The sequence below is a fragment of the Melospiza georgiana genome, chromosome 4 (genome assembly GCF_028018845.1).
Source record: "Melospiza georgiana isolate bMelGeo1 chromosome 4, bMelGeo1.pri, whole genome shotgun sequence".
NCBI lineage: Eukaryota > Metazoa > Chordata > Aves > Passeriformes > Passerellidae > Melospiza > Melospiza georgiana.
The window spans coordinates 47,556,651-47,569,444 of NC_080433.1; the positions used below are offsets into that span (position 1 = coordinate 47,556,651).

The 12,794-nt window shown below is 38.7% G+C and overlaps 1 protein-coding gene across 10 annotated transcripts in view; it reads left to right on the forward strand.

Annotated features, from left to right (window-relative positions):
* Positions 1–12,794, forward strand: part of GRIP1 (glutamate receptor interacting protein 1) — a 308,043-nt gene that overhangs the window by 220,556 nt on the left and 74,693 nt on the right. For all 10 annotated transcript variants that reach the window (XM_058023639.1, XM_058023644.1, XM_058023635.1 and 7 more), the window contains 3 exons: positions 7,826–7,961; positions 8,848–8,993; positions 12,177–12,260. In XM_058023639.1, the coding sequence (XP_057879622.1) occupies positions 7,826–7,961; positions 8,848–8,993; positions 12,177–12,260 (366 nt within the window). The remainder of the gene's footprint in view (positions 1–7,825; positions 7,962–8,847; positions 8,994–12,176; positions 12,261–12,794) is intronic.

Here is a 12,794-nt window from a genome sequence, read left to right on the forward strand (position 1 = left end):
TGGTTCTTTCCTGCTTTGAAATGCACAAATGCAATCAGTCCTGTAATCAATCCAGCCTGATCCATTTTGGTAACTGTAGAAAGCAGAGCAACTGCAACTCTTAGGCTGTGTTTTTGTGAGTAGTGACACATCAGTGTAAAGAAGCACAAATTATCAAGAGTTTTCTTGGTGTTAATTTCTCATTAAAAAGAAATTAAGAGGAAGTTGGAGGTGAATTCATCAGAATTATGGGAAGAAGTTCTATAAATCTAAATTAGTGTCTAAGTTCTGTGCTGTTCTGCACAGTAGGGTTTCTGCTAGAGAAGGAGGGTTAATGAAGCCTCCATCCCATTCAGACAGAAATGTAGAAAAGACTAATGTCATGGGGTTCTGTCCTTTCTTCATCACTACTGTCAACAGAGACAAGCAGAGGAGATCAGGGTCACACTACTGATGCACAAGCCATTCTTGAGTTTAAGATTTTGTTGCTTGTGGTGTGATCAAAAATTTCAAAAGGAGATACTTGTTTCGTGTGGGAGATACAAGTTTGAGATAACTATGGGTATAAGCTTCAGCTTGGAAGTACTTTCTACTATCCATTCCACACCGGAGCTAGCAATGATACGGTGTGGAAGCTTGAGCTCTGGAAAGCCTTGCAATACCTGCTGAAGAGGTGAAGGTTGAGACCATCAAGTCCTTCGTCACTGTGCTCATTTTTATGTTCCAATGTCTTTGCTAAATAAAGCTCCACCTTGACAGTTTAGTGAGCTGCTCTGGCCCCAACAGGTGTTCAGGAATTTGACTGCCATCAGAGATAATGAGGAAGCAAAAAAATGCTTAAACATTCTGAAACATTGCAAGTGCCTCAAGGTGGAACTGGTCCTCATCCGAAGATGAGGAAGTTGATGGTTGCAGATTTTCAAGTGATCAATGGATAGTATAGATACATGTACGTTTTCTCTAAAAGAGAACCATTGATGAAAACACTTCCCAGATTGAAAGAACTTCCCAGCTATCTTAAGGAATAAATGTACTTTCACTACACTGCATCATTGGGCAAGTTGTAGTTTCCACTGCATCTTTATTCCAACCCTACAACAAGGTGGCATATCAGGGATAATTTTTCTTTTTGTAGGTAATAATACAAGAAAAAGTTTTGTTGCTGTGATTTAACTAAATCTGGATATTCTTACTGTAATATATTAAAGTATTCATATTTACTGAAGCTAAAAGTTTTAATGTTTTATAATTTTTAAAATAGTTTTTCCTCCAGTTAAATTCCTCTGCGTAGGGTTTATTAATAGGGAATAATTGTGTTTAGCCTGATTTTTCCAATCCTTGATGTATAGCAAAAAAATAAGTACAGAGAAAATAATTCAGAAGTGTTCACTGACAAAAATTCCTAATAGAGTCAGCTCTTAGAAGAATCAGATGCCATCATCTGTATAAAGATAACTCAAGTTGATCTCTTTGCACAATATCTGTCAAATTAATGTCGTGAATAATTTTAGGCTGATAGTACTTGGAATGCACTATTGTGCAATTCAGTTGTGAATACAAGGAAAAAACCCCAACAAAACAAAAAAAACCATGCAAGCAGGACTATCCAGAGGGCCAAAAAGCCTGTTCCCTTACCAGCATTTGTCTGGCTTGAAAAAGCATCTAGACATGTGACCATCCATCTCTTGTTTTAGTCTGCATATCTGCCACAGTTAGCCTGGAGAAACCTCTCTGCTTCTTACACAGCTGCTGCCATGGAGCACTTTTTCCTCTAAGTTAAAAGCAGCTTTTTTTTTTTGCACCCTCATGTGAAGCCATCCTTTGTAATTTGACTTTACAGAGATCATCCTTGTCTTTTCTGTGTGAAGCTTCTTTAACTTGAAAACTGATTTTACACCATGCCACACTTATTTTCATTTTGTAGCAAATGTTCTTCACTACTCCTGTCTAGGACAGGATTCAGATGCAAGCAGGATGTTGTCCTTTGAGCATTTGCCATTGGTAGCACAGCTGTGCTGCTGCTGGAGAAGCACTGGGGCTGCCCTGTAGGCTGTGGAATGCAAATGCTAAGCCCTGGGAAGGTAATAGTGGTTTATTCCAGTAATTGTTCACTCCTGAAATGTAATTAGTGAAGTTACTGCAGTGTGCATTGATAATGGTGTCATATATGCTTTTTTTTCAGTACTCTTCTGTTAGGAAATTCAGGTGAGATTCTTTCATTAAGAATTAAGAGCCTCCTTTTTTTGTCTGCAGCTGGCTTTCTAGTGGTTATTTGATTTTCAGGCTTGGGATACTTTTATTAAATTCTGATATTTAAGTTAGAAACAGAATTTAAAATCTAATGCTTACATTTGTGGTTAAATTGAAGACCTCCTTTGTTGAATGCCTCAGTTGAGATTTAGAGAGTGTTGGCTGCTAATGATTCTGCAAATATGAAAAATGTACCCAAAACCAAATAGCACAAGAGCTAATCTCATTTTAGACAGGCAACCAATGAACCCAGGTGTGAACTGTGCTGCTGTGTCCTGCAGGCCTGGTGCTTTCAGTGAATTATGTGATCATGTCCTGTATATCACTGCTTGTGATGGATCATAAAATACCCTTATTTCCTTTTCTGTGTCATGCCTAGGCTAGGCAGACTTTTTCTAGTCTATAAGCTCTGGTGGAAGGAATTTGGATTTTAGGTAATATTTTTGCAATGGCAAAGTCATCTTGTAGATGCTCTTATAGCAAAAAAAAAAAAAAAAAAAAAAAAAAAATATATATATATATATATATATATATATATATATAAAAAGGAGACCATCTAATGCCTTGTACAAAACCAGAGCAGGTGTCAGTGTAAACTGAATCTCTTTTGGACAGTTTTTGCAAGTGTCTTAGCCTTGCCTATCTCCTTTGCTTTCACTGAAAATGGCACACATTTCACCTGTCCATTTATACAGATTAACCTGGCTGCTGACCCACGGCAGCCTGCATTGGCAGTGTTTTAAATTTGCAGTGTTGTTGGTAAGTGCAGTGTGTTGTGCCTTGTAGATGTGCTCTGCTGCACCTTGTACCGCTTTTGTTTTCCACTGTGGGTGGCTTGCTTCTCAACTGGGCCTGGTTTGGGGATTGTCCCTGCACAGGATGGAGGGGAGGCCACAGGGCAGGTTGTGACCAACTTCATGTCCTCAGACTCTCCTCAGTGATGTGGTTTTGTTTGTTTTTGATAGAAATTTTGATGGTTTAGAAGTTAGTGACAGCCAGTCAGGAAAAGGGCAGCAAGGAATGGACTGTTCATCATCTCTTGACATCCTTCTTGTCACACTAAGAGAAATACACATACCCACAGGACTTGAAACACTGAGTAAATGTGATGTCTTCACTATAACAAACTGCTATCTGTTCCCAAAGAATTGACTTTATCTTTATGTGATTTCTTATTAAGCTAGGAAGTACCTACTGGGATGTAAAACAAAATGTTTTTTCTCTGCAGAATTTCTGCTGACATACAAGGGAAATTCCATTCCAGGACAGCATTCACTATATTTTCAGCAAACTTACCAATTGCTTACTTTTTAATTATATATGATTTTGGTAGGAAAATGTCAAGAACAGCAAGTTTGGGGTTTTTTACTTTTATGTTCAGTTCCATTTATGCAGCTGTTCCAGCTGCACTTAACAAACTTATTCACTAGGTGGAAAACAGAAACAAGCACTTGACCTGATTGTGTAGATTTTAGACATTTTTTGGGGTTTTAAAATGAAATTTTCACAGAAGGGCCTCAATATCTGAAATGAAGGCAAATATTTTGAACTTTAATATGTACATTAAGATATAAAATTGTAGTAATTTAGAAAATAAATTATAATAATTTTGAGTAAAAATTCTCTCAGCTTTCAAATATTTTTCTGCAAAAAAAATCTCTTCTATCATTTAGTACTGTTTTATTTTTGAAGAAGTGAATATACTCCAGGTTCATAAGTCTCATGAGAATTTATTTTCCATGCTGTTTGTTTATTGAAAGATATTATTTATATACACCAAAGAGTAGAAAAGGACAAGAAGACTGCTCATGTATAAAATACTGGAAGCTTTACTATGTTTCTATTATTATTGAAGAAAAATTGGTCATGGTGTTTCTTCAGTTTTACCTACCTGTAAATTGTTCCATGTATTCACTCTCTCACAGTAAGATTTACCCAGTCTAGAATTTGAGCATCAGCTTTATCTTTGAAGCTTTCTTGTGCTACATTGAGAATTGCTGTAGTCCTCCAGGCTCCAGGGCAGATCGCAGTGTTAATGCACCAGCTGACCCAGCTGCAAGTCAGGCACATTCAGTCAGGATATTGCAGCAGCAAGCCTGAGAGAAGCATCCAGAACAGCAACTGAGAAAACAGCACCAGTGTAACGTTTCTGTGGAATTCAGCTGCTGTGTATGCTCCTGCTTACAGAACTGGAGATCTAAAGGAAGCTCTTTGGAGCAGAAACCATTCTTTTTCTTCTTACGTCTGCTTGTGTGCCTGTTTTTGCTCCCCTCGCTGAGCCATTTCCATGATGCAGTGGGATTCCTGAGCCCCATGCCAGAGGCAGGTGGGTGCCAAGAAAGCTGTGGAGTGGCTGGTGCAGCATGGACAGGCATGTACCCAGGATTGTCCTTGCAACAGCAGGAAACGATGGAAGTGCTAAGGCAGAACCAAGATGCCCCCTCCATAGGCTGAGGGAAGGCAAGTCCAAGTGTGAATTCATAAGAAGTCTGGAAATAACTTCTGTGTTTTCCCTTCAGATGCTGACTATGCTAATATTATTACCCGTGTGGGAGTACATGTAGGAAAGAACAGACTCCAGAGACTTCTAACTAATTAGGAGTTTGCTGGTTGGCATAAGTAATGAATTATGAGTGAGGTGATACATTAAGTAGTTTGAATTTTACCCTTAAATTGTAACACAGCATTGCCTTGACTAGGAAACAGAGACTGACCTTGCATTAGTTGGGGAATAGCATGTACAGATGTGGTTGTGTGTTGGATTGGAAATGAACTCCCAGGGTTGTTCTGATATTGAACATTTCAATAATTTTCCAGCGGGGATTAGTCTGTAATAATAATGCCAAAGCAATGCAGATGAGTAAGCATGTCATATATAGCATTATAAGATCAGTAATCGTGTGTGATTTAAGAAAGCAAAGATGAAAAACAGAATGATGAGGGTATCAAATGGGCCTGGTTCAGATCACTTGCAGGGATAACAGTCTCTTATAAGCAAAACCAGCTTAGGTAGTTTAATTTTTTCCTGATATGATTATGTACAACAAAAGCTACAAAATCCTTCAGAGCAGCAAACCTAATGAAACTACTGTGCATGCCTGGATGACCTTATTTGTCAGTGTGCAAGGAGCACCTCACACCACCCCTCCCTTACAGTGCTGGTGCATCTTTCCCTCCTGCCTACCAGGGAAGAGTGCCTAGAAGTCATTGTTCTGTTGGCAGAGGTAAACAGAAATTTGTCATAATAGACGGTGAGACGGAACGAGCCTGGTTATCACTTTCCATGCCAGTAGTTGAAGGGACTTGTATAATTGTTAGCCTGCTTAAAATACTGCTTGGATCATCTGTTCCACATGTACTTTGGACAGCAGAGTATTGCCCAGCATTGGATTGCAAACTCAGAACCTATGTAAAAGACCAAAACACATGACAGTATTATGCTATGGCAAAAGATTCGCCATTGCTTTGCAGTGCAGTGCATTGTTTATGTCCTGTATATGCATTGTGGCAAAGTATTTGTTTAAAAAAATATCTTAGATGGTTACTGAAAGCCAGATTGTACTACTGAGAATTAAAAGGAAGGATTCAGTCTGGGATGAGGGAAGGGAGGGGAATTTTCCTTTGGACTCAGATCTTGTGGTTGGGTAAACCCTGAATAACATGTGTCACACACTGGCACAGCACCTGAGGTTGCATCATGGGTGCCAATGTACATTATCCTCAGCTGCAGTAAGTACCGTGACTAACTCTTGTATTCATTATGAATACTTACAGGTTTTTATAAAACTGAAAGCAGCATTATTTTGGTCCATAGCTGTGCAACATGTCTGCATGTTCAGAAACAGGTAATCACATCTGTTCTTTCTGAACTGTCAAAAAGGCCAGATGTGAGTAAACATTATGAGAGCTCAACAGCTTCCAGATGGTACCAAATGGTGGTTTGGTGTCAGCCAAGTTGGAGAATGCACCGGTTAGCTATGCTGCTGTCTGCTTCTGACAACCTGGGTTGCTGGATGCATTGCAGAATTTTGTAGTAGTAGAAGCTTATAAGCACAGAGGAATTCTTGTCCAAGCATGCTGTATAATGGTCAAAATGTGAATAACTGAAGTGAGGTCATCATCAGCTGGAATAGATAGAAGATCCTGTCAGACACCTAGAAATGAGCAGGAGCACAGGCTGATGCCACATCAGAAAAATGTTCAGCAGCTAATCCTAGTAGAAGTACTACCACGAATTACAAGCCTGTGCACCAGGACTGGAGTCTCTTCTGAATTATTTCCTCAATCTGCCACCGTTTCCTCAAATACAGAGGTAATGGTGGTGGTTTGTCAGTTCTTGTTCAGGGCAGCAGTTCTTCATTATAAGGTGAAAATGTGTTACGTCGTCTCCACAGTCAGGTGGAATGATCTTGATAGAGCCTTGTTGCTATTTGGATAGTGCTACTTCTACACTTACTGGTGAACATTTGAATATATACAAGGACCTTGCTTGGGTTTTGGGAGACTTTTCATCTTTAAATCTCATGCTGCTACAGCAACTTGCTGATGCAGTGCAGACATACTGTTTGTTTACAGTGAATATTTGATGCTTGCATCTGATCAATTCACCTAAAAGCTGCATATTAGTACTGAAAAGGAGGATCCTGAGACGGATGCTCCTGAAATGATCTGAAAATTCTGAAAGGATGATCCTTTCAGAATTTTCCAGGATATTTAGGATTTCATGTATTTTTCCAGAATACCCAGGCAGCTGGTGGTTTTACTAGGTCTTCTCAGACTGCAAACAATGGATATGTGGCTTTCCAAAGAGTTGCAGTCCTGCTGAAACTGCTTATGTAGGTTACCTTGTCCACCCATGTGCAATAAGGACATATCTTTTTGAAAGTTTGATGCCTTTTGCTGCATGTGGCCTGCCTTTGTTGTCTGTGGAATTAACTTACCATTTTCCAAAAATGAAGAAAGTGCAGAAGAAGGTATTTTAGCATGTGAGGGAAATTTTATATACACTTAATCACTATGAAAGCCCTTCACTTACTTTATACCTGTACTGCAGAAATTGCAGAGAGTTACAGTGGAGCTGTATTTATGTAAAAATAAGGAATAAAACTGTTAAAATCTGATGTATCTCTGTCTGGATTCTTGCTGTATTCAATTGTTCTATTAACACTGACATCTCCTTGTGGCCTCATAGTGAGTCTGAACCTAAAATTATAGTTCTGGTATATCATGTTGAAGTGCATTATAAAGCTCAGAGGTCAGAGGTAGAGAGCAGAAAATGAGGAAAGATAGCTTTTTTAAAATGAGAAACAACTATCTTTAGTTATAAGTGTTCCCAGACTTCATATTTGTGGGCTCTGTATAGTATACTAGCACGTTGGTCATTTTTAATAACCTTTTACAGAACATATGGCTCAAGACTTATCTATATGCAGAGCCTTGTGGACAGAACTTGTAAATTGTAATATAAAAATATCTCCAGATGTACATGTTATTTCTTACACAGAATGATTTTCTTGGGAAGAAGGTGACATATTGGAAAGGCAACATCTGTGTTACTACTTAAATTTTAATAATGTGAATAATTTTCTTTCAACAGAGGAATTCAAGGGCTCAACAATAGTTGAATTAATGAAAAAAGAAGGCACCACCCTAGGGCTCACAGTATCGGGTGGTATCGACAAGGATGGGAAACCAAGAGTATCTAACCTTCGTCAGGGAGGAATCGCTGCTAGGTAACCGCATCTCAAGCTGCAAAATGCATTATAATATGTGATTGCCTCAGAAATACCTGCTGCATCAGAAAGGTCACCTAAAAAATATGTGACTGATGCATCTGTAATGGCAGCCCATCACACTGGAGAACCTCAGGGAAATGGCAACAGCTGGTCCTTCTTTTTGCTCAAGGCTACTTTGATGAAAACTGGAAATAGCAATGAAATCTTTGAAAGTTGTCATAAAACTCATGGTATTTCTTCTAAATTATACATGTTTTATTTCTGGGGTGGTTTTTTTGTCTTTGAACAAAAATTTGAGACAAGCATAGCATACTGAGGGGAAAAAAACAAAAGGGAAAAAAGAATGATATTGCTACCATAATCTTATTCTGTTTTTAGTTCTTCATTAGATATCTTTGAGATTAAAAAGACTCTAAAGTGATAGGTACCTTGCTTACTACTACAGTGCAAAGAAAAAGGATTTTAATAATGAGTGAGACGAGTCAAAAGATGAGCGTTGAGCTAAATCATTCCAAGTAACTAAGTAGAACAAAAAAAATTTTTTTTTGTTTGGACATTTCCCAGAGAGAGACAAAAATGGGGACATGAAGAAGATGACTTCCCAGATCCTATGCCCAAACCAGTCAAATCATCCAGCTCCTTTATTGTAGGGCTGGTTTTGTACCTCAGGAATGAATAATGCAAAAATGTTCTTATTTTAATATTTAACAAGCTAGAGTAGATTAATATCTTAAAATGCCACTTTCTGTTCTGTTAGTAATATCAACTCGTTTTGATCGAGATTCATGGGAAAAAAATTCTTAGTTACTAAACAGTAATTTAAAGGATTTAGTTTGGTTCATCAGATCTGTCTTTCACAAAAGAAATATGTACTTTTCCCTAGGAGTGACCAGCTGGATATAGGGGACTACATCAAATCTGTGAATGGAATCAACCTGACCAAATTTCGCCATGATGAGATCATCAGCCTGCTCAAGAATGTTGGTGAAAGGGTTGTGTTAGAAGTGGAGTATGAGCTGCCTCCAGTCTGTAAGTATTTCCAGAGCAAAATGAAAGCCTATGTAGAATAGCAGACATAGGCAACAATGAGATGAGCATGGTTGGTAGTAGTCATTTTAGTAGTGGTTGTTTTTTAATTTTCTTTTCTTAATTCTGTTTATTCCTGTGGCTTATCACAGAACGTTGAAGCAGTACAAAAGAACTGGCGGTACAGAGGGATGCTCTCTAATGTTTTAGAAGCAGAAATCTCACCAACAACAGAGCAGAGTTACCAATCTCTGCTTTTTGTTGGTTTTTTGGTTTTCTGGGGGTGAGGGTTGGTTTTTGGTTGGTTAGTTTTGGTTGGTTGGGTATTGTTTGGGGAGTTTTGCTCAGAAGCTGATGAACTTCCCCACTGCTTTCTAGTAGCTGGAGGATTAGTCTAGTTATGTATTTGGGAGTTTTTTGAACCTCCTGACAAGCACACTAAAAAATTTTGAATGTCCTCTGTTGATTAGTGTTTGCTTGTGGAGAGGGAACTTCATGTTCTGAAGCAGAGTATTTGAATTAATCAGCTGAGTTCAGAGTTACTTTGCTGCAGACGTAGTTCTTTCATCAGCATTATTTGTTTTGCATTTATTCAACTGGGCTTTCTTTGGTTTTCATCCCCTTTTAGCAATGTACCACTCTTGTTCACTGAGACTGGATTTTGACATACTAAATTACAGCAGCATTTGTAACTTTCTGTTTAATTCTCTGGAACTTCCAGCCTCTTCATACAAGCATAGATGATAAAGTTGGAGATAATTAGCAGACTAGTTGTTTCCATGAACTCCTGGTGAGCAAGCTGTTTTTGTTAAATATTAAAGTTTTCCAGTAGTTGTGTGGAGAAGACCTGGCACTTCCTTCCTGGCCCCATACATAATGAAATTCTACTGTTGTTCCCATGCTTGCTCCCTCAGGCAGAGCGCTGTTGCAGTTTCAGAGCCAGAAAATGTCAGTCATTTAATAATGATGGATTAAATTTGGCTGAGCACTGGTAATCCCGCTCCCTAGTGCTTCCTTCCATTGCTGAAGTGTTCACAGCAGGAGGGTCCAGCTGCTGTTTTCAGCACAAGCCACCTCAGTGTTTAAAACTGGAAGGTGAGCAGTGCCTGCCCCGTGTCTATTGATGATGGGTGACTCTAATGTGCTCTGACTGTGATTTCAGAAGGCTGAATAATTGCTTTATTAAGCTATACTATATTACACTAATTCTGTACTACATTACAGACTAAAGAGATACTATACTACAAAGATACTAAAGAAAAACCCATGACGGTCTGGAGACAGTCAGGATACAGCTTTGACTCAATTGGCCAAGGAATCAAAACAACTTTCAGTGGTGTCCAATTAACAAATCACTTTGGGTAAACAATCTCCATAACACATTCCGCATGTGCAAAACAAAAGGAGCAGTGAAGAGATAAGAATTGTTTTCTCTTCTTCTCTGAGCTTCTCACTGCCTTCCCCAGGAAAAATCCTGGGAGAGAGTTGTGCCTGCTACTCTCTGTGAGGAGAGGTGCGACCACACGTGTCTGCCTTTCCCTGTTGGAAAGGGTTAAGCAGTTTTTTCCCACAGCAGGCTGAGGCTGGGGTTCAAGGACAGCCACCTGAGTGTCTGTCCCCACGTGGAAGGAGGCTGCTGCCATTCCTCACTGCTGAGCTGTGGGTTTCACCTCTCCCCTGTGGAAGTTACAGGTCACGCCAAACAAATGGGGAAGCGTGGGTTCATCGTGACCTACATGCAAGGCCACTTTCTGTGAATAGGAATGAAGGCAGAAGTTGTCTTCTCATTCTTCTTTTTATTGTCAGTAAAACATTTCTAAATGAAGAGAAAACAACCACATGGACTCAGTAACACAGTTGTGATCTTCAAGCTATAGCAGGAATTACTGCAGCACAGAGCAGTGCTCTGGAGGGCCATGTTTCACCTGTTTTCCTAAGAAATCGAGATTTATGTGATTTCACTAGGTGATTCTCCTGGTTCCCTGCAGTAACTTTTTTAATAGGGACTCAAAAAAAGTACATTACATACGGTACATCTCCTGGAAATAAACACCTGAGTGAGCTGGGAGCAGGAGGGTCCCCAGAGAGACAGAGAGAGGGGCAGGGAGCACTGAGGGCCCTCTGCTCTTCCTGGTGCCTTTCATGACTGGCAGCACACACGGGGTAGCCTGTGGCACCCTTGCGCCCTCAGGGTGTCCTGACAGGGAAACTCTGGTTATTGCAGGCAGGAACATTAAATGACACAAGTTTTCATTAGTTCTGCTGCTCACAGAACATGTATTTTATAGAGCTGGGTTGGTTTGGTTTTGAGTTTTTTTTAATTTTATGTGTGTTTGTACTGTTTGCAGTACTTGAGTGGAAGGTGGAAAGTGTGAGTGCATGTGATTTTGCACAGAGTCCTCTTCTCATTGGAAAATAGAGTTCTTAGACCCTGCCAAAGTTTTTCCTGTAAAAGCTAATAGCAAACTGTCTGCTGGTCTCTTAACAGCAGTGGTTTCAAATTCTGTAAAGTGGATTATCACACCCAAATGCATTAGTCTGTGCATTAGGCTTCTCACCTCCTAGTCCAGCTGTACACCAGTTCTTTAGTACTTCCAGAGAAAATACTGACTCAGCTAGAAGCTAAAGAACTTTTTTACCAACTCACCAATTATAAGAGAGCATGCTGCATTTTGAAAAAGAAAAAAAAGTCCTTATGATAATATAAAATGCATTTTGCCTTGTAATCTAGTAACCTAAGATCAAAGAAACAGCCCAAAAATCTTGTCTTCTCTCTAAGTGACAAAAACAAATGTTTTCAAAGCTAAACAAGAAGCTCAATAGGTACTCTTAAGAATTTTGTATCATTTTTGTCTCACTGTGTGTTTCCATGTGTTCTAGCACTCTTCTGTAACTATAAGAAAAGCAAAATTATGCCATAATTTAAACAGTAAGACTCAAATTCCTCAACTATTATATGCATCTGTGTCTTTTTCCACACCATTGTCACTCTGCAAAATATCTATCCCAAAATTCTCTCAAAAAGGGAGTGAGTTCTACGTAATCACAGGTCTTCAGTCTGTCTGTCCTGTAACTGAGTCTTTCCAATTGCATGACTCAATATCTATCTTAAATTAGAAAAGATGTAAATCTGTGTGTATAATTAGAAAAATAATAACCATTAAGGTTTGGATTCTTTTCTTTTAGCTGTACAAGGGTCAGGTCTCATCTTTAGAACTGTGGAAGTTACTTTACATAAAGAGGGGAACACTTTTGGATTTGTAATAAGAGGTGAGTCATTGTTGAATTTGAACTCTGTATTTTCTTGTTTTAAAAAAAAGGGGTAAGTTTTTGAAGCACTCAGAAATATGTCAAGATTTATGTCTTACAGTTTGTAAAAATCAATATATTACATTTTCCACATTTTCATGTGCTGCTTTTATGAGGTGCTGAAATTTTTGTTCATGGAAGAATTGTGAGTAATCAACTATGCCAAAAAACATGACAAACTCTGGTCACATAACACCAAATTCTGCTACCACTGAAATCTCCGGGAAGATCATAGTTCTTTAAAAAAATTTACATGTAGTACTTCTATATATTAGGCATGAAATTTGATTAATACTGCTGGTAGTCTGAATTGTACAAGTAAAATATTATCATTGACTTGGAGAACAGAAAAAAGATGCAGCTGTTAATTAATATACCCCAATAATGAATTATTATTTTCTTCAGGAAAAATGTCTTTTTTCTTTAATACATAAATTATTAGTGGTCACTAATTAGTCTCCATATACATAAAGTGCAGATTTTTTTTCTCTGTGC